At 39.9% G+C, this 22276-nt stretch overlaps 2 protein-coding genes across 3 annotated transcripts in view; one reads left to right on the top strand and one right to left on the bottom strand.

The window, feature by feature from the left end:
• Positions 1 to 1873: 1873 nt before the first annotated feature.
• LOC139934707 (pyruvate dehydrogenase [acetyl-transferring]-phosphatase 1, mitochondrial-like) lies at positions 1874 to 4241 on the bottom strand. Its single transcript, XM_071929077.1, has one exon. The coding sequence runs from the start codon at positions 4062 to 4064 to the stop codon at positions 2409 to 2411; it is 1656 nt and encodes a 551-aa protein (XP_071785178.1). The 5' UTR covers positions 4065 to 4241; the 3' UTR covers positions 1874 to 2408.
• A 90-nt stretch (positions 4242 to 4331) lies between these two features.
• Positions 4332 to 22276, top strand: part of LOC139934415 (cysteine desulfurase-like) — a 32990-nt gene continuing 15045 nt past the window's right edge. For both annotated transcript variants that reach the window (XM_071928644.1, XM_071928643.1), the window contains exons 1-10: positions 4332 to 4542; positions 7022 to 7095; positions 7584 to 7700; positions 8692 to 8775; positions 9808 to 9861; positions 12112 to 12210; positions 13856 to 14084; positions 15696 to 15853; positions 16797 to 17068; positions 20559 to 20648. In XM_071928644.1, the coding sequence (XP_071784745.1) occupies positions 4431 to 4542; positions 7022 to 7095; positions 7584 to 7700; positions 8692 to 8775; positions 9808 to 9861; positions 12112 to 12210; positions 13856 to 14084; positions 15696 to 15853; positions 16797 to 17068; positions 20559 to 20648 (1289 nt within the window). In that variant the 5' untranslated portion in view covers positions 4332 to 4430. The remainder of the gene's footprint in view (positions 4543 to 7021; positions 7096 to 7583; positions 7701 to 8691; positions 8776 to 9807; positions 9862 to 12111; positions 12211 to 13855; positions 14085 to 15695; positions 15854 to 16796; positions 17069 to 20558; positions 20649 to 22276) is intronic.

The raw sequence follows: 22276 nt of genomic DNA, 5'->3' as shown, positions 1-22276 counted from the left end.
AACAACCTTTTCAGCTGATATTTTTTTCAAAATGTACAGGTTTGAAAATGTGTTTAAGAAGGTGGTTATTCATGTTGGCAAGGCAAGAACAATTCTTCAAGTATTTACTTCGGCTACACTGTGCTTAGTTGTTTGAAAAAGTTTACAGAAAATCTCGTCTAGGAGTTAAATTTGTTTGACAAAACTATTGAAAACATCAAAAACACACAAACCCTCTGTTTTATAGTGATTATGATGATATCTTTATTCTTGATTTCATATTTGGCATGTCAACAAAACTAACCTCCCTCCCTCCTCCATCCGCAAACAAAAAAAGGACGATCGACAATTTTTTTTTTAATATGGCCTAATGGAAGTGAATCATTTTGATCTCTTATGGCTGTGCTTAGTGCCTACTTATTTATGTGTAAGTTTACATTGGTGTTTTGGCAAAACACCAGGGCTCAATTTCATAAAGCTGTCAGCAGAAAATACTCTTGACAAAGTTGTTTGTCGAGCAAAATTTGAGTCAGGCACCGGCTAAAACAATGCATACTTTTGGGGCTGGTCACTCGTTTCTGCTCAGGATTGCTATTCTGTGCTTAGCAAGTTTGTGTGCTTACAGGCTTTATGAAATTGGGCACAGGGCCGAATTCCATGGCTCTGCCATAGAAAAATAAAACAGTGCTGATGCTGGCAGTAAAATCTGTGCTTAAACGGCAGTGGACACTATTGGTATTTACTCAAAATAATTATTAGCATAAAACCTTACTTGGTAACATTACAAGTAAATGGGAAGAGGTTGATAGTATAAAACATTGTGAGAAACAGCTCCCTCTGAAGTAACGTAGTTTTTGAGAAAGAAGTAATTTTCCACGAATTTGATTTCGAGACCTCAGATTTAGAATTTGAGGTCACAATATCAAGCTCAAGACCAATTGAGCTCAAGTTTTCACAGGTTTATTTTGTGCATGTTGACATGGTTGAGCAAGTGAGAAGACTGGTCTTTGACAATTATTACCAATAGTGTCCACTATGTACCCTGGTCATACTTTGGTAATGACCGGACCCCGGGTTTGGAACTCGTCATTTTCAAAATCGGATTTAACAAAATAATACAAAATGAGTTTTAAAAACAACAGTGCAAGCAACTTTATTTACATACATGTATGTGCATTTATTCATGCATCTATAGTACAATAGTATCATCAACTCAATCAAGATCCACACCAATCACTGAAAAGTCCATGAAATAATTAGGTGTTCGGCCACCAGCCGAACAACTATTGTTATTGTTCTGTTTTTTTTTTGGTTTTTTTTTCTGCGTGTTCTTCTCCTCGAACGTTCTCGCGCGATTTTCGCAAAAACTAAAGCTTGTATGAACCTGAAACTTACCATATATATTGATCTTAATGAGTAGACGAAACAGCAACATTTTTGGAATGATGACGTCATTGATGACGTCATTACGTTCAAAAAAACGCTAAAAATTGGAGAGTTCATATCTTGAGAACTACAAATGCCACACACAAGATATTTGGTGCATATAAAAGGTCTTGTAATTAGCTACAAAAGTCGTGCACAACGTGACCTCATGTGACTTTTACTTCCGGTTGAAACCGGAAGTTCAAAATTTCAAAAGTTCATATCTCAAGAACTATATATCATATTCGCAAAATTTGAATATCAGTTTGAAGATCAGTTATCCTGCTCAAACTTTTGCACAAACATAATGCCAGTTGAATTTTGCCTTCTGGTCGTAAAAGTTACAAATCATATACATAAACATGTACTTTGATACAGCTCTTGTTCGTTTGACAATACATCTGTACATTGCAGTGTAAAATGTGAGGTCTGGCATGCCCCACCCCTCGCCCCCAAAAAGGGGGGGGTGTTGCAATTTTTGTTTAATGAATGTCTTGCCCAAACTATTGCACAGTTACTGTATATTCTATTGTATTATGTTGACATGTACATGTATGCAGTTTAAGCAGATATTAAGCTTTTCCATTCCAAAACAAACTCTGTCTAAAAGAATTCAAAGCCAGTAAAGATCATTGGCTGATATGAGTTTTGTTTTAATGCTAGAATGGTTATGGTTCAGGATAATTTTTTTTGAATTTCACTCCTGACAACAACACTACACAGATTTAGATACCATGCAACACTACAAAGTATACAACCAAAAAGCCAACACGAAGTAGGGGGGGGGGGGGCGACATGTGAACATTAAAACATGTGTCTGTTCATTGTCACAGTAAGCTGATGTGCCTCTGACTCTAAGTCTTGTTTACATTTTATCTTTTTGCTAAGTTGTATTGGAAATTCAGCATGTTTGACTCATTACTTTGCATACCCAGTTGTGATTGGTCAGTATATTACAAGGGATGGAGCGTACTGGATCAGTGTGTTTTTGGGTGTGGTTAAACTCAGTTAAAGAAAACAACAGTAACTGTAATGTCATCTCTATATTGTCTGACCACATTATCCGGTAGACTGAGTGTGTTGGCTAGCCTATTGTGATCAAAACGATTATGCACACCTCCCAAGGCATAGCGAATCAAATGGGTTGCAACGTTAGTGTCCACAGGCCACAAGGCTGCCTTACGTCTCGCTAGAGTTTGATGAAGGTGTTGCAGAGACATTCCCTCCGATTTGGGCTGGAAGCTACCCATCTTGTCGCTCATCAGGAGGAAGTCTCCAACAAGGTTAACCGCCTTCTCTGGTGTCATGCAATCCCACAATCCATCCGAAGCAAGAATGAGAAATTTATCGGACGGCGTCAGCTGGTGATGGATGACCTCGGGTGTGGCTATCAAGTAAGGTGGGGTGTGGTAGTTCTTGGGGATGACGTTGGTTCCAAACCATGGGTTAAGGACCTGGTGTTGGATGGTGCGACTCCATTTGTAGCGGACATCTCCGAATGCGCGTAACGGGGCAAGCTCTGATAGAAGCCGACCATTCTTGATGACAGTTGAGGATTCGTTGAGTGGGTGAGATGAGCGTATCCTTCTTACTTCATCAGAGTTTTGCGCATTGTGTTCAAAGGACATTGAAGTAGCACTCCATACATTGTCATCTTTCTGTTCGCCGAGGACAGCTTGGCAGTCCCCAGCATTGGCAACGTACAAGTTATCACCTTCAACGTAAGCGATGCAAGCGCAAGCGCCAGAGAAGACTCGATGCAGTCCTTCATCATTAAAGTCCCCATTGGTGGTTTTCAATGCTTCCGTTGTCAAGTCCTTGTCAAGTCGATCAAACGCGATCATCAAGATGTTGGTTAAGTCAAACTCTCCTTGAAAGTCAAAAGAAATATTGTCCTTCAGGTACTGGGCAAGGCTGTTTTTGAACAACTGCTGCTGATCATGGGAGATGTAATCATTGGGATGTTCATAAAAGTCCACAAGCTCTGTGAGATTACCGGTAGAAAACATGCGGTTCGCATGCTCCAGAATGTCGTACGGGAGAACTTCCGCAGCTATGTAATTAAAGAGACGCTCGCTAATGACCTGTGCACAGGCCGGTCCATGGTGGCCGTCAAATACACCAAACATCATTGCGTTGGTCAACTTGCACGAAGCAGCACCTCTACGGTCCTCCAGTGGATTGTTCGAAGCAACTTGGTTACTCATAAACGATTGCACGCGGAGATTTTCCTTTTCGACATTGACGCCAATCTCATGTCGATGTAGAATTTTACTAACTTGCTCTGGGGAAACTGATAGATGTCCATACCAGCTGCATGGCGAAGTTGTCTGAAAGAAACGGCGAGGCTGACTGCTGACACTTTTGAAATTGTGAACAAATTCTTGTTTGGGCACTGCTGAAGAAAACTTGCCGGCTAACAACTTATTCAAAAGGAAAGGTTTGGCTTGCCATGACCTTATTGTACTTGTTCCATAATCATTCGAGTAACTGACGTCTTGCTTCACACCATGTCCCTCGTGGAAGTATCTCTCACAAGCAGCTAAGGTATTCACCGGGCGCCCGCTGGTTCTTCGGCCGGGCAGAAGCGAATACAACCGGCGTGAGTTTGGCCCCGACACGCCTCCCAAATACCGGACATTCTGGAAAATATTCGCCATCCAAACTTTATTTTTAAAGATTTAAGAGTTTCTTACTTATCAGTCACAAAAGAAACAGTTTCTACAATCGCCCTCAGTTTACCAGTCATACTGTAGTTGCTTGGTTGCTCACTCAGTAAATAGTTTTCGGCAGTTGTTTTATTTTCATTTTTATTACAGAATCAGTGCGACTGTAAGTTTCCGAACGTAAAATGGAAGTGCGCCCTCTTCCTTCTGTCTTAAATATTTGGTTTAATCATTACGCCACGTGAGGGCGTATTTCGTGTTTATGTCGTCGTTCCAATGTTGCATAAACACCGGAGACAACTTCAGCATTTCAACACAAATCTTATTTTTTATTCGAACCAAACACCATATTAAGAAGTTATGATACCAGCTTTTTGCCGAAGCTCCGTGGGAGCAGTACGAAATGTCGCTGGTGCTTCAAGACGCTACCTTTTGCAGCAAGCTTCGCCTGCTGCAGGCCTTGCTGTGCCAGGTAAATTTTAACAATCAGTTTATAACTTTAAATGAAAACGTGTGCAGAATCGCAGCACAAAAAACATATGCGGTTTTCAGTTACTGTATTAATTAAACAAGGGCACGACTGGCCAGGGTCTTGTGAAGCCCCACAAAATTATGTCAACAAGTAAGCATGCACCCTTTTGATGTCCACCCGGATTTCTTATCACCTACCCCTTGCCATGCTTGCCATTGTTGAATGATATATTGGTAACATCGTGTCTTTTTCTGACCACACATATTATGACATTTCAAAAGACAAAACTAGAAAAAACTGGTGGTGCGCCTACTGAAAGTTATCCAATGGATGCAAAACACTTGGGTTTTGTCAGCCTTGCATCCGTTTAGCAGCGTGCCAAATTGATCTTGTCAAAAGCCAATTCGCAAGCCAAAAACATTCCAAACCCAAATACTTGAAATAAAAGATTTGTTTTTAGTCTTTACAGCTCTGAGCTTTCTGGCGTTTTGGGGGTGAAAATTCAAGCCTTTTTATTCATAAATTTTGAAGAAAATCATACTTTTTAAGCACTTCTGATTCATATAAATGTATCGTTGATAATTACGAACTGCAAAAATCAGTCAATAATTGTGATTCGTAACCAGATGACAATACTGTATAATAGAGGCATTGTGAAAATAGCAGTTAGCCTGGGTTTCCGAGCTCACAACCTTGTGGCTGCAAGCTTCTGCAGTCTAACCACTAGACCACGGTGCCATTAGTATTTATTAGGCCTGGGCGAATTATTCGAATATCCGGTTAATGGCGAATAGGTTTTCCTATCCGTAACCGCGAATGCCTTTTTTTTCTTAACCGGATATCCGCATAGGGCGCGAATACCTATTTACAAACCGGATAATTCTGTAATTACAACCGAGTAACCGGATATTCTTTAATATCCGAATATCCGCGGACGTCGGGCGACAACTGATATGAATATTTTGTCTGAATCCTTATGAAACTTCTATTAAGACAGCATAAAACAGCATATATTAAGTATTTAACTATGCTCACCTCCGTGAAGAGTTAAAACAATGACATTTCTGACGTAATTTGTTCAAAGATTACAAAAGTTTTCCATCACGTAGAGTCAATCACGATCAAAAGAAAAAGCAAATCGCCATCTTTAAATTAGATCCGGTCATTTTTATGAATGAACCGAGTGACACTGTCTAAAACTAATATCAATCCGCCCATAAGATCTCATTCACAAACGAACAGCGCCCTCTAGCGGCAAAAAAAAATATTTTTAATTTTTTTTTAATTTTTTTTTTTTTAAATAGCGCCCTCTAGCGGCAAAAAAAACTATTCGAATATCCGGTTAATTTCGGATAGTTGGCCAGCGGTATCCGAATAACAAAAATTCACTATTCGCCCAGCACTAGTATTTATAGGGGGAATCGCCCATATCTTAATTTTAAATAATTAGTGAAGCAATAATATTACGGTGAAAAGTCCAACTTTGTTGTAGTGCCATGCGATTGAAGACGTCATCGTATCTATATACATGTACTATATTGTTCTAAGTATTTATGAAAAATGTCCCACTTTACAAATCAATATATGTCAGCAAAGGTTTATGTTTTAAATAGTAATGCTGCGGACATGGTTGAAAAGAGAACGGCGGTGCTACCTACTTTTCATCACTGTGCGGCAAATTCCATGAATAAGGAGGCGGCAAACCCAGAACCTACAGATAAACCTTTGTTTTGTGAAAGTGGTGCCATAATAATAATTTTTTATCAGATTACTGTTCAAAAATGAAAGAACGATGTGAGATATATTTTATCCTGGACAAAGGGTTTCAAATGCTTTATGTTACTGTTGCAAGTTTACACAATTACAAGGGAGTTAGATGTGTTCATAATCTTTCACCTCGCACCTCGCGTTATCGCGAATATCCCAGATAAAAGAGTTATTTTGGCAGGGGAAAAAAATGCGAATGGCAAAGGAAGAAAAGAAAATACTTCCACCGGAAATAAAAACCAAAAACTACACACGCATTTGCGACTTTTCTCCCTCGGCTCTTTTTTCCTTTCTCTTCCTCCCCTCCCCCATTATGATTTTTTCCTTTCATCTTTTTTTTTTTGGGGGGGGGACCCTCTTGGGGGGGGGCTTAAGCCCCCCCAAGCCCCCTCTTGGGTGCGCGGTTGGGCCTGGTTTGGACAACATGTAATTGGTTGTAAATGTTCTGGAGCTTGTAAGCGCGTCATCTTTGCTGCGAGTGTGATCTTGAACAATCCAGAAGAACACGTTATTTAGTGATTCTAAGTACTTGTCATGCGTATTATGCACTCGTCGAAATGCAAGTGTTTGTTTACTATTATTGATGCAATTCTCTTCAAATTAGTGATGTTTTTACATTTGTACACTGTCACTCTAAAAAGCATTTATAAGATTAGACACATGTTAGACATGTCACAAACAAATTTTTGATTTCCTTTTTTTTTGTTCTTAGAGATGGTGACTGACACAGAGGAACCCTCTCCAGGGAGGGCGCTGTACATGGACGCACAGTCAACTACTCCTTTGGTGAGTTTCATTACACAGGCCAAAATAAGACCATTGACATTATGGACGATGTTGCTGGTCCAATAGTCACAATACAGTGTACATTTACATAGTACTGGTTGACCCTATCTTGCTTGCCAGGAAATGGCATAGACAGTGTAAGATCGCTCGTTTTGTGAACAGCGTTTGTATCCAATTTGTATAGAGCTTATATTGTTATCTGGAACAAGTGATCTGAAGGTGTACCAACAACTTTTTGTGAAACATTTTTTTATTTATGTAAAAAAAAAAGAGGAAGGTACTAATAATAATAATAATAGTAAAAATTTATATAGCGCCATATCCATTGAAAACAATGCTCCATGGCGCTAATACAGAGAAACATCTAAAATATAGATAATCAGCAAAAACAACAAGATATAAAAATAAGTTGTACTCATCCAAAACCCAAAGGCAGTGATCCATTGGTAAATATGTAATATGTATTGTACTTTGGTCTTTTCTTGCAGGATCCTCGAGTTCTTGATGCGATGATGCCTTACTCCTTGGCGTACTTTGGGAACCCTCACTCTAGGACTCATTCCTATGGCTGGGAGTGTGAGGAGGCCGTAGAGAAAGCCAGGGCTGTGAGTATTATCAATATCATCCAACAATGTCCTTGACGCAGATCAGGTAAAAAAATTTACCCAAAATCAAGATCAATCTCGTATCACCTGAGTGTAAGGTTGGTCTGTTTCAAAACATACCCAAACACCCTGACAGGAGGAACAAGGTTGGATAGACTGGTGGAACATTTATCATGGAAATATCTGTAAAACAGGCAAAGGCTGGCTACAGACCTTCGGTGAGAAAGGGGTTGCAGTGTAGTTCCTAACTCTTCTCCAACCAGGTTTATAATACGCTGCTGCACTCGATCCAGTAAAGATAAAAGGCAGGCAGAAGCTCCAGCCCAAATTTGGCAACAGTACTCCATGAGGGGATGTACATATAGTTGTCTTGTACAGGTAGAGAGTAGCCTCAGGAGGTAAGAACTTCCGAGCTCGATACAGACGACCTACTCGCATGGAAGCACTCTTGGCGATACCCGAGATACCCGAGATATACACCTCGAAGTACATGGAGCTCAGTTATGTTGGCGCTGCCACATTAATCTGGAGGTTGTTGGTTCAAATCCTGCTCTAGGCAATTTTGCTTTCTTTCAACCAAAAATATTTGTTCTTGGGGCCAACAGCTGATGTGATAGGCCAGCCTTGGGTATAAACGGATCCTAGGATCTCATTAGTCCAGTTTCTCAATTTATCCTTATATTTTCATCCTTCGGATGAACGTAAAGCTGTTGGTCTCATGTGTTGTGTAACGCAAGAACCCAATTGCACTTTTCGAAAAGCGAAGGGGTTTGCCCCGATGTTCCTGGCTGTGGCTGCTGTATGCGCCGTAGCATCTTGTAAACCCTTATAAGGTGCTAAATAATTGGGTCTCAGAATTCATCATTGCAATAACCTCATTATGAAAGTTTGTATATATTCGGCGCCTTGAGTATATTGTTTGGTAGACATGTGCGCTATATAAGACTTTGATACTATAATTAGTATAATTTTTTTTGGTTTGTGTTTACAGCAAGTTGCTCGTCTGATTGGAGCAGATACTCGAGAGATCATCTTCACAAGTGGTGCAACTGAATCCAACAACATCTCAGTAAAGGTATGTACCTCCCTGAGACAAGCAAAAGTATCTGTAAATCTTGTCCAATACCTTAAGACCATACCAACAACTCTTTTCGGAGCAAACCCTCCTTATTATATTAATATACAAATATAACATGGTTTGAGGGTGACTAGTCGGTATACATGTAAGCTCCCGGAGGTATTGGAAGTTGACAAACAAGTTCCCGAGCCGAAGCCGAGGGAACTAGTTTGTCAACTTCCAATACCGAGGGGAGCTCATCGACTAGTCACCCGAAATAAACCATGTTATATTTGTTTTACTATACTTCATACATATTCAGTTACCGGAACATGAGTTTTGAGCAAGAAAATGATGACTGTGAAAACAAATGCACATTATATGATAAGTTTGTTCATGTGTTGGATGTCGCTAAGAGAGCGCTGTTCGTGCGTGTATACAAAACATCAACATGATCAATAGCGCCCGCGATGACGTCGCGCAGTGGTAGTGCGCATGACAAGTAGAGTAGCTCCCAGGGAGCTAGTGTATGGCTGGTCATGCGCATTTACCACTTGCGTGAATACTCACGTGTGCACTTGGTAGAGAACTCGACTCTCGGTCATGAATATGTATGAGGTATAGTAATAATGATTTCCTTTACAAAGACTTATGTAAGCACATTGTATACATTAGTAAACTCAGAACTTTCCCGAGTTCTGTGAAAAATATCACAGGCGTATAACTCGGGTGGGATTTGAAGCCACGACCTTTGCAATTCCAGAGTAGTGTCACACCAACTTGACCACCAAGATTGCCCGGTGGTTAGTGGCAGTTTGAATCCTATGTTTTAGCAGCAGGTACATGTACCGCATTGATTTAATAGATGTTAAATTTGCATCGGGATTCAAACTGCATTTAGCTACCGGGCAATCCTACATGAACTTGGTTTAACTTTTTTTCCCCCAGCATGTGCATAAGGCATTAGTGTAGATTACATTGAACAAAAACTGTTTGGTTGATGTTAATAATCAAAGGTAATGCCTTTTTGAATTTGTCAATTTCTTGTAGGGTGTCTCCAGATTCTACAAGTCTCGTAAGAAGCACGTCATCACTACTCAGACAGTAAGTGTCTTCTAAGATGATACAACTCATTTTCAGTTCATAAGTTGGACTTTTATATAGTTGCAGTGACTAAGTTATGTAGAGTTTATAGAAAGGTTTGCGGTAACACCATGTAATGACTATCTCTAATGAGTTGGGGTGGTTCTGAAAAGAACCTTTGGTTTCAACTCGACGTTTCGATCAGTATGCTCTGATCGTCTTCTGGCATGTCTGGAGAAGAAAGCTGTTTTCTCCAGAAGACGATCAGAGCATACTGATCGAAACATCGAGTTGAAACCAACGGTTCTTTTCAGAACCACCCCAACTCATAAGAGATACATGTAGTCATTACATGGTGTTACTGCATACCTTTCTATATCGTATTTCCACCATGCAAAGTTTCAAATCTTACTTATGTTGAGTAAGGGCCTACTGTTTTTATTGTAGAGTGTCTTGGCCAAGCACCAATCCTATTGACCTTGCGCTGCACTCTAGCACAGTCATCGACTGTTCAGTTTTAAACAAATTGTGTTTACTCATTAAAGGAACACGTTGCCTTGGATCGGATGAGTTGGTCTATAAAAAGCGTTTGAAACTGTTTGTTATGAAATGCATATGGTTAGAAAGATATTTTAAAAGTAGAATATAATGATCCACACAAGTATCACTCAAAATTGGACGGTTTTCTTTTTAAGTCGCGAACTATCACGTTCGGCCATTTATGGGAGTCAAATTTTTGACTCCCATAAATGGCCGACCCTGTCTTTCGACGAGGTAAAACGAAAACCACGCAATTTCGAGGCATATTTGTGTAGATCATTGTTTTCTACTTTTACAACATCTTTCTACCATATGCATTTTATAACAAACGGTTACAAAACGCTTTTCAAAGACCAACTCGATCGATCCAAGGCAACATGTTCCTTTAACGGTACAGTAAAAAATCGCGCTTCCTCAATGGAACATAGCCAGATAACACTACATGTAGTACTAGCAGAATTAGCTTGGGGTGAGTTTTCGACCTACAGTCACCTTTGTTGTATCTAGGTATATATAAACCAAAAGTCCTTGGCTGGAGGGGCGAGTTGCACACTGTTGCTTCCCAAGGGTGGAACACACTCAATAAATCGAGGCAAGCACTCAAGTTGAAATCAGGAACACAACTGACTCGTGGCTTGGTCGCATCGGCCAAGGCTCAGTCATGCGTGGATGGTTTATTACGTAACCAAGCTCACTACACCTTTAACTTCGAAGCCCCTTAGAAATCCCCATGCACAGTATTAAAGGGAAAGCGCAATCATGTGTATATTGGCACAATGCATATGATTGAAATATGTTTAAAAATTTTTCTCAATTTTTTCTAGGGGTTTGGTGATTCGTAATGAGTCTTGAAACCATGTTAGAAGTGTTTTTGAGCAGCCAAATTAGTTTTACACGCAAGTTCACACCGTACAGCTGCCGACTGTGCCTTGGGGGGTGGGGGGACGGACGCTTTTGAACGGCATAGTGTAGCGCAGGGTTAATGGGACTAAGCCTGGATGACTAGTGTCAGAGTCATGACTATAGGCCTCTTTTAATATTTATGCATGAGGTACGTCACAATATGAACTCCAAACGAGGCGATGGGCGCAGCCACTGCAAGTGATGGGGGACTTGCGTCCATAGCCTCATTTCTGGTAAGAATTATATCGCCATGCATGAATATTAAGAGAGGTGTATTGACTTCTATTTTCAGTCACGACTACCACTTTTCAACTACTTGGTTAACCGCACTGCTATGACTGCTACATGTAATAAAAGACGCGACTACATGTAGGCTCATGTTAATTGAATTGCAATAGTCGAGTAGTAAATTTCACTAGTCGCTCAGGCCTGAATTTGACTTGATGGCTTACTGTCCCATCCAAAGGACAGAGAAATTACGGTAACACATTATGGTTAGGACAAAAATGCCATATGACTGGTACACGAGACCACACGCTTCTGATCAGAAACACAAGATCTTGAGATGCTCTTAACCTCTTGTCCACGACCTTCCAGCCACTTAAAGCTTCATCCATACTTGATTACTGTAGTGTAGTCAGTAAGGAATTCACAAGGACGCAGAGAAGTTAGTTAACAGTATGCTATCATGTTCATATCATGTCATGTAAAAACTACTCTACCATCCAAGATGGCGTAACCCCCAAAACCCCTTAACACTAGAGGGGCACTTGTATTTAACCAAGGACACAACAACTTTTATTGATAATGTCTTGTCTGAATCCCTAGGAACATAAGTGTGTCTTGGATTCCTGTCGGGCTCTGGAGGCTGAAGGTTTTGATGTGACCTACCTTCCTGTACAAACAAACGGCCTTCTGGATCTGAAGGTAAATATACATGATGTAAAACGTTGTAAATTACTGTGTATTGACCCCTTGCACGCGCGTCACACGCGGTGACTGATGCCACGCTCACCTTCTTGTTGGTGGGCAGTTAGGTTTACGTGTATTAACGTCGCATCGCCTAAAATGCACACTCCACTGCATAATGCACGGCATAGAGTTGATATGAAAACGCTCAGTGAAATTGCCAACCAGTATGGCGCATTCAAGATTTTTCTGATGATGACGTCAGGTGAAACGGGTCAATTGATTGCTTACAGAATGTTCCAGGCCATGCCTTTATGTCAAATCGTCTAGTCTTGAATTGAATATATAGTCGGTCGTGTCACAAACTGATGTATTGTACCCTCTAGCCAAAACTTTTTTTCAGACATTTGAAACTGCTGTTGTGGAGACTGCTGAAAGGGAAGGTACACGTTTGGTAATTACTCAAAACAAGTATTAACTTAAAAACTGACTTGGTAACAAGCAGTAGAGAACTATTGGTAGTATAAAACATTGTGGGAAACGAATCCCTCTGAAGTAACATAGTTTTTAAAAAAGAAGTAATTTTTCAATGAAATAATAAAAGGCTTCTAGCTAGAAGTCTTTTATTCCTATCCACAGGCTTGTTATTTTATGCTTATGTTGGGATACACCAAGTGAGAGGACTGGTCTTTGACAATTACCAAATATGTACATTGCCTTTAAACAAAAATGTTCTTATACCAAATTAAAGTGATGTCTTCATTAATACATGTGTACATGTAACTATCGATTGTTTTTAATCTTGCATTTGCTTTGATGAGAGACCTGGTTACTAATTCCTAACAACAGGCGTCACTTCCGAAAAATTAAAAACAAGACATGCATCCAAAAACCTTCATTTAGGTCAACGGATAAGCCTCTTGAGGCAACCTGTGTTTGGCACTGTTGGAGCACAATGTATTTCAATGGATAAAGTGGCGTGATGTGATGTGCTGCTTCGTAGATTTACAAAATGGCAAACCTAATTCTACACAGTTTCGAAAAGAGAAAAAGAAGATGTTTTAAACGTTGCAATGTTTAAAAATAATTCTCAATGCATTGCTCCTAAAGAGCTGATTGTGAAGGTTGGGGTTGGGGTAAATGCATAATCGTGTATAGCCCTCGAGTATGACTGTGTTTTATGTTGCATAAAATATAAATTGGTGGACATTTAAATACCAAGCTTTGTGATTAAAGGATTTGGGTACTTTTTCAAAATGTCCATAGATACATTAAACTTACAGGGTTTGAAGATAATGATAGTGGAAAGCTTCCCTTCAAATATTACTTACTGAGGTGCTGTAATTCTTGAGAAATGAGTAAAACAATGTAATGAAAATGCATTTGTAAATGCTTAAAATAATTTTTGTCTCATGAGACCAAAATTATTTTCATGACATTGTTTTACTCATTACCCAAAAACTACAGCACCTCAGCACGTAATATTTTCAGGGAAGCTTTCCACTATCATTATCTTCAAACCCTGTAAGTTTAGTGTAAATCTGTGGACATTGTGTTTTTTTGTCCTACAAAAAGTACATACATGTGTACACCCTTTAATCATTCACCTTTGCTGACATTCAGCCATGTAACATGTGTGATGGTCTCTTTCTTTGATTTGAAGGTTTTTGAGGATGCAATACGTCCAGACACAGTACTGACAAGTGTCATGTTTGTTAACAATGAGATTGGAGTCAAGCAACCCATAGCCGAGATCGGAGCAATCTGTCGTGCTAAGAAGATCTTCCTACACACAGACGCTGCCCAGGCAGTTGGCAAGGTCCCTGTAGATGTCAATGCCATGAACATAGATCTCATGTCCATTAGTGGACACAAAATATACGCCCCAAAAGGTAAGGATGTGTGTTGAGACCAATTCGAGAACTGACTCTGCGGTAGTGCAGTTATTTACGATCCTTTAACATGTTTAAGCTAAAGTAGAAGTCCCAGCCAATTTTCTATGCCTTCCGTCCGGGTAGTTGTTAAAAAACAGGACAGTTCTTTTCAGAACTGAGAAGTCTCCTGAACATCCGATAAATCTACTCCGCGGTAGTAGAATAAAGAAAGACAGTTCTCTAAGAACAAACTCTACCTGGATGACCTGACGGTGTTACTGCAAACCAAATAACGATGTGTTTTGTAAACTTTGTCACTTGTAGACGATGATTGCGATGAGAAGGTCAACAGTTGCGAGCCTCCGGGCACCCTTGCGCCAGCAGCTATGGGGAGATTAAAACAACTGCTCGTTTGTGTTATTCAATATTTGGCTTAGCACTTTTTTTTCCAACCCACAAAACATATTGGCATGATTACAGTTCAAGGTAGGGTTCTAGATTGGTTTATGGAAGTGTTCTGGCCGAGTGGTTAAGAGCACCGAATTCAAACTCTGGTGTTTCTGATCCGTAGAGTGTGGGTTCGAATCCCCAGCCGTAACACTTGTGTCCTTAAGCAAGACACTTAACCATTGCTTTGTCCTTCGGATGGGACGTAAAGCTGTTGGTCCCATGTGTTGTGTAACCTATGTAAAAAAAAACAGTACACTTATCAAAAAGAGAAGGGGTTCGCCAGGGTGTTCCTGGATGTGGCTGTTTAATGCGCCATAACACCTCGTACACCCTTATAAGGTGCAAACTACATGTAATTGGGTCTCAGAATTCATCACTGCAATAACCTATCTTTCTGAAAGTTTGTATGAACTCAGCGCCTTGAGTATCTTGAAAGGTAGATACGTGCACTATATAAGACTTTGATATAAAAATTATAAAGAAAAGTATAATACAACTCCCACGTTTTTCCTCCCTGTGCACCCACGACCAGTTTTGTCCAGTCGTCACCATATTTTCCTCAGTTACCTTGCCCCTAGTTGTAGGTTGAGTGCATATGAATGCATTCTCTTCAATCGGTCAGTGGAAGACTCCCATTGGGCCTTCCAGAGCTTCTTTAAAGTTCATCCGCTTTCTTCTTAAGAAAAAGGTTGCCAGCCGAAATATTGTTTTACACGTTGTACTTGCAGAGGCTTCTCCTGCCGTATAAGCCCGTCCGTCAACTAAGGTCCAGTGATGCCAATTTGCTTGCCGTTCCACCTTCCAGTTTGAAAGCTTATAGGGATAGAAGTTTCTCACTTGCAGCCCTCCGCCTGTGGAACTGCTTGCCTCTCACCCTTAGATCACAACCTGACATTTCTTCGTTCAAATCCAATCTCAAAACTTACCTCTTCAGTCAAGCCTACCATTAATTTTTCCCATGGTCATATTTTAGCGCAGTGAATATTTTTTTCTAGATACCAGCGCTTTATTATTATTATTTATATGTACAAAGTTTGAGTAGTATCCTTCTTGCTTTTGCTTTGCAGAGGAGCAGTTTAAGATGAAGTTTCTTGCTCAAGGATTCAAGGACTCAAGCACCATGACTGACGTATAAAGCATTACCTCCATAATAATTTATTGATATTTTTGCTTTGACAGGCATTGGTGCATTGTACGTCCGGCGTCGACCTCGTGTCCGCATCGAAGCACTCCAGAGTGGTGGTGGCCAGGAGAGAGGGATGCGTAGTGGAACTCTTCCAACACCCCTTATTGTGGGCTTAGGGGAGGCGTGTGAAATATCGCAGAATGACATGGAGGTAAGAATGGCTTTGTTTGAACACACTGCGGGATAACTGCTTCTTAAAGGCAGTGGACACTATTGGTTATTGTCCAAGACCAGCCTTCTCACTTGGTGTATCTTAAGATACATGTATGCTTTAAATAACAAACCTGTGAAAATTTGAGCTCAATCGGTCATCAAAGTTGCAAGATAATAACGAAAGAAAAAACATCCTGCAGGGGGCCCTGGTAACAGATGCTTGATTTCGTGGCCTCAAGTTCTAAATCTGAGGTCTCAAATACAAGTTCGTGGAAAATTACTTCGTTCTCTAACACTACGGCACTTCATAGGGAGCCATTTCCCTTAATGTTTAATACTTTCAACTTCTCCCCATTACTCGTGACAAAGTGCCTTCAAATGAAGAAACGTTTTTAAGTACACCAAGGCGAAAAGAAAATTGCTCTTATAAAAGTACCATGTTTAAATTAAATTGTTAGACTGGGTACTGACTCATTTGTATGTAAAGTAAATCTAAAAGACACTTTCAGCAATAGAAGATACAGTATCGTGACTTTGTTTCAGGTTCACAAGCAGCATCATGACTTAGTTTATCTTAAGTTTCGTTTTCTCAATACTCATTTCAAAATTTACTCAGTCAGTTTCCCTTGTGGTTTATATTGATCTGAAACAAAAAGTCACATCCCCTTCAGGTGATCCCCTGGCTGCTGCATCCCAGGTTGTATCGTAACTTGGGTGTGATCCCTGGCTACACGGCAGTTAATGGCACCCCCGAGCAAAGATATTGACAAAAAAGGGACACCGCCAATATAGGGCTAGATAGATAGCTCAGTTGATAGAGTGCTGGCACGTTAATCCAGAGGTTGTTGGTTCGAATCCCACTCTAGTCAATTCTGTGTTCAACCCCTAAAACAAGTTTCGTTTACATAAACTGTGTCTGAATATTTTTTCTCAAAATGCAGTACGATCATGCCCGCATCTCGGCACTGGCAGACCGTCTCATCACTAAGATTAACAACAGCTTGAAAGACGTCATTCAAAACGGCGACCCAACGCAGAGATACCCGGGCTGCGTTAACCTGTCCTTTGCTTACATCGAGGGGGAATCCCTCCTCATGGCTCTGAAGAACATTGCCCTGTCATCGGGCAGCGCTTGTACGTCGGCGTCGCTAGAGCCCTCCTACGTCCTCAGGGCCATTGGCGCGGAGGAAGATCTTGCTCATTCTTCCATCAGGTAAGGTCTCAGTTTCCGCTCTGATGAAATTGTTTTAAGTTTTGTTTGACACTTTGCATGGTGTAGATGAATAGGCGTAAACTACGCAAATAAAGTAAACTTGCGGGTACCATGTGTAAATCTCTTTTGTGGGAGTGTTGGCTCTAAGAAGAGCCAATGTGGTCCCGTTGTTTGGAACAGTTTGGTCTGCTCGTCTTCTTCTTTTCTCCTTCTATTTATTTATTGTGAATTATTGTCACAGATGTCACACTACATGTATGCTGTATTTCTTGATATTTTGCTTATAACCAGTGCATATCTAACTTGTCTGATTAATTATCTTTTGTTTTTTATCAAATTGTTTGATTTTCTTTTCTTTACATTTGACTGTATCTGTTGCTTTGAATGCCTGTTTATGTGTGCTGTGTTGTCAATTAGCTTTACAGAAAGACTCTGCGAGGGTCAACACATTTGGCCACTATCTACGTTTGGCATTTATTCCACAGCTTATTCCGTTTGCTCAAACTACTTGTCATGCTTGTTCTTGCTTTTGATGATTCTGTGCTCTTTATTAAATCTACTTCACAGAAGTATGAAATGAAGTGAAATTAATATGACTTTGATATGACATGTACTGAAATTATGTATTATGTGATTCATTATGACATGAATGTTGTTTTGAAACCGAGTTATGTACTTCGACACTCCATAAATATAGTGTTGAAATTGAGTTATATTCTTCGAGTGACATTAACTTTGTATTATTATTGATTTTTATACTTCGACATGTCTTGAATACTGCATTGAAATTGAGTTACGTACCTCAATGTCTCACGAATATTGTGTTGTAATTGTATTACGTACTTCGATATGACATTTATATTGTATTGAAGCGATATAATAATAATAATAATATCGAAGTCTTGTATAGCGCACGTATCTACCAAACAAGGTACTCAAGGCGCTGAGTATATACAAACTTTCAGAAAGATAGGTTGTTGCAGTGATGAATTCTGAGACCCAATTATTTAGCACCTTATAAGGGGTTAGAAGGTGCTACATATGACATTTATATTGTATTGAAGTTGAGTTACATGAGAAAGTTCTTGTGTATTCTTCCTGTTCTATACAACACTGTGCATGTATTGAAAGAACATGCATTTTAAGAGTAGGCTTACCACATGTCCTTGTGGGGTCTTTCATACAATGAATAAAAGGTGCCCCACAAAGTGTTTGTTGTTCCACTTGGAATCCACAAGGAAATTCTTTAGTAAAGGGAACGATATATGTAACAACATTTAAGCTAGGCCCACAAACCTGACATGTTGGGTTGGGTGCACACAATGTATGTTAAAGGCAGTGGACATTATTGGTAATTACACAAAATAATTTTTGGCATAAAACCTTTCTTGGTGACAAGTAATAGTGAGGTTGATGGTATAAAACATTGTGAGAAACGACTCCCTCTGAAGTGGCGTAGTTTTTAAGAAAGAAGTTAATTTTTCACGAATTTGATTTTGAGACCTCAGATTTAGAACTTAAGGTCTCGAAATCAACTATCTAAACGCACACATCTTCGTGTGACAAGGGTTATTTTTCTTTCACTTTTATCTCGCAACTTCGATGACTGGTTGAGCTCAAATTTTCACAGTTTTTTTTTTTTATGCATATATGTTGAGATACATCAACTGTGAAGGCTAGTCTTTGACAATTACCAGTAGTGTCCACTGTCTTTAACTTTAACTTTGACAACAAATAATTGTTTTCCACTTTTGTTTTAGAGGGAGGCCCTGTTAACTTTGATTTAGATACTTAGGCCTTTTTACAAAAATATAGCTTTAGAATAGATGCCCCAAAACATACCAAAAATAAGCTTAGAATAGATGCCCCAAAACATACCAAAGTAGCTTTACAGGGTTACATGTGAAACAAATATTATGGTTCTAAACCCTTTACAATTGTGGAAGTGTCATGGCCGAGCGGTTAAGAGCACCGAATTCAAACTCTGGTGTTTCTGATCAGCAGAGTGTGGGTTCGAATCCCCAGCCGTGACACTTGTGTCCTTAAGCAAGACACTTCACCATTGCTTCGTCCTTCGGATGGGATGTTAAACCGTTGGTCCCATGTGCTATGTAACGCATGTAAAAGAACCCAGTGCACTTATCGAAAAGAGAAGGGGTTCGCCCCGGTGTTCCTGGTCCGATCGGCAGCAAATTGCGCCACAGCACCTTGTAAAACATTACATGGTGCTATAAGAATTAGGTCTCATAATTCAAAAACAGTCCCACATCTTGCAGGAAATACTGTGTTACAGCGCCAGGAGCGTCACTGAGTGACGGACATGTGCGCTATATAAGAAGCCACAATTATTATTATTATTATTATTAATTGCAATTAACTTATATTTTCCTTAGATTTATCTAAGCTATGGCAAATATAGCTTTAGAATAGATGCCCCAAAACACACAGAATAGCATTTCTCAACTTATATAAAGGGTTAGGCCTATACAATGCAACAAATATTATGTAGTTCATGTAGTTAGGCCTAACCTTTACAATTGCAATTAACTTATATTTTCTTTGGATTTATTTAAACTGCATCAGTCCAGTTTACACGTATTGAAGATTTTTTAGTTTTATGTTTAGAACAAAAATTTATAATTTTTGGTTTGCGGTAACACCATGTGTGTATCTACTTGCTAGGTAGTTGTTTGTTCTTAGAGAACTGTCTTGCATTTAATCAGGAGACTGACGATGACTAGAGCAATCTAGTCGAAACGTTGAGACCAATTAAGAACTGACTCCGCGGCAGTACAGTTAATTACGATCCTATTATAAGCTAAAGTAGTTGTCCAAGTCTATTTTCTGTACCTTCCGCCCTGGTAATAGTTAAAAGCTAGACAGTTCTTTACTCTGCGGCAGTAGAATAAATGCAAGGCATTTCTCTAAGAACAAACTCTACCTAGCAGTAGATGGTGTTACCGCAAACCAAATTTTGATACCTCACCATGCAATGCCTCAAACCCTATAAACAAAAATTAAAGGCAGTGGACACTATTGGTAATTACTCTAAAAATTACTCCGCATAAAATCTCACTTGGTAATGTGTAATGGGGAGAGGTTGATGGTATAAAACATTGTGAGAAACGGCTCAATCTGAAGTGAAGTAGTTTTTGAGAAAGAAGTAATTTTCCATGATTTGATTTCGAGACCTCAAGTTTAGAATTTGAGGTCTCAAAATCAAGCATCTGAAAGCACACAAATTCGTGTGACAAGTGGGTATTTTTTATTTAATTCATATCTCACAACTTCGACGACCAGTTGAGCTCAAATTTTCACAGGTTTGTTATTTTATGCATATATGTTTAGATACATGTACAATGTACACCAAGTGAGAAGGCTGGTCTTTGACATCTACCAATAGTGTCCACTGTCTTTAAGACAGTTCTCTCTTCAATTGACCTGCTAATATTGACCTCTTTGGTACTGATTGTGATTTCTACCTGTATAGGTTTGGTATTGGACGCTTTACCACTGAGGCTGAGATTGACTACACAGCGGAGCAGTGCATTTCTAAAGCACAGAAACTGAGAGATATGAGGTACGTACATGTAAAACTTGAAAGTTTCTCAAGGAAAATTAAAACGTCTTTCTTAAATATGTATTTACTAGGTCAATAGTGATAACTGTTAAATGTCATTGTAATCATCTTGTTTCACTCAAACCTATTTACTTATCTGGCTGGTCTCGTCCGTCTGTCTGTCCTTGTCTAGTCCTAGTCTTGTCTGTCCCAGGGTATATTTTTTTAAAAGCACTATGCTTCAAATTTTCCTTGCATGTTGGTAATAACTTAACGGAGTATCTTTAGCCATGTTATAATTATGTCTCAATTCTGTAGACTGTATAATGCTTGTATTACATTTGATGGTTTTGTTGTTGTTGCCAATAGTTATTGAAATAAATGTCTAAACACAATAGGGTTGAACCATGATCAAACCGACCCTCGTACTGTGTCTGAATGACCTCTGTGTGACATGAAAGACAAACAGGTTGAAAGTTTGTTCGAAACCATGTGAAAGACATAAATGTCCGACTTGTATACAAGTGCAGTTTTCTGATCAAGTTGACCTGTTCAAAGAAAAGTCATCTCTAAAACAAATTCACTATGCGCAGCGCACATACATTGTACATGGCAAAACAGGCACGCAATTTTGGTACACATTTCAATCAATCAAGTCGAGCGCCATTTAGAAGCTTGAGCCTGCTCAGTGATTTTTCTCCAGATGTTCCGGTCCAGCATGCAGGAGCGTATGTTCCTCAGCACTGGTCAAGCCGGTGTCTCGTTTCGGTGTGTACACATTTCACATCTCCGAACAAAGAACGTCTACCTTTTTTGCCTTTTGGGGGAGTCCATACCTTTTGCGCGGACAGGAGACACTTGTGTTTGTGCTAAAAGTGTACTAAACCCATAGCAACTAATGTACATGTACTATACCCGTAGCAAACCACATATTGGCCGAGCTCTTAATAAGAGCACCGAACTCCACTCCACTCTGGTGTTTTTGAGCGGAGTGTACAGGTTAGAGTTCCTGTCGTGACACTTGTGTCCTTGAGCAAGACCTTAGGATCGGACGTAAAGCTCTGTGCGTTGTGTAACACACGTAAACAAAACCCAGTTCACTTATCGAAAAGAGAAGGGGTTTGCCCCTGTGTTTCTGGCTGGATTGGCAGCATTTTGCACCACAGTAAACCTTTTAACATGGTGCTATATGATGTAAAAGGAGTAGGGGTGGATTTCACAAAGGTAGTCCTAACTTAGGACTAGTCCTAGGCAATGCTAAGAGATAGGACTGGTCCTAAGTTAGGATGAGTTACTGGTCCTAACTTAAACCTGGTCCTATCTCTTAGCATTGCCTAGGACTAGTCCTAAGTTACATGTAGGACTACCTTTGTGAAATCCACCCTAGATCTCATAATTCAATGTCCAAACAAAGTCCGACGTACCTTGCAGCGTCCGACATACCTTGCAGGTCCTTGAGCGTCATTGAGTGACGGATATGCATGCTCTAGAGGGTATTGAATAACCCCTTTTTGCCATGAAAAGTCGTCATCCTGTAGGTCAAACCGTATGTGCGTCTAAACATGTACATCAAAGAAACACGCAGCCGGTTTGATTTGTTCGGCACAAGCAAGCACACACACACGCAGACACTCGCAGTCTATCTTGTA

This window comes from Asterias amurensis, chromosome 3, assembly GCF_032118995.1.
Source record: "Asterias amurensis chromosome 3, ASM3211899v1".
NCBI lineage: Eukaryota > Metazoa > Echinodermata > Asteroidea > Forcipulatida > Asteriidae > Asterias > Asterias amurensis.
Note: the sequence above shows the minus strand (reverse complement) of the source record. Positions and strands in the feature narration are given on the sequence as shown.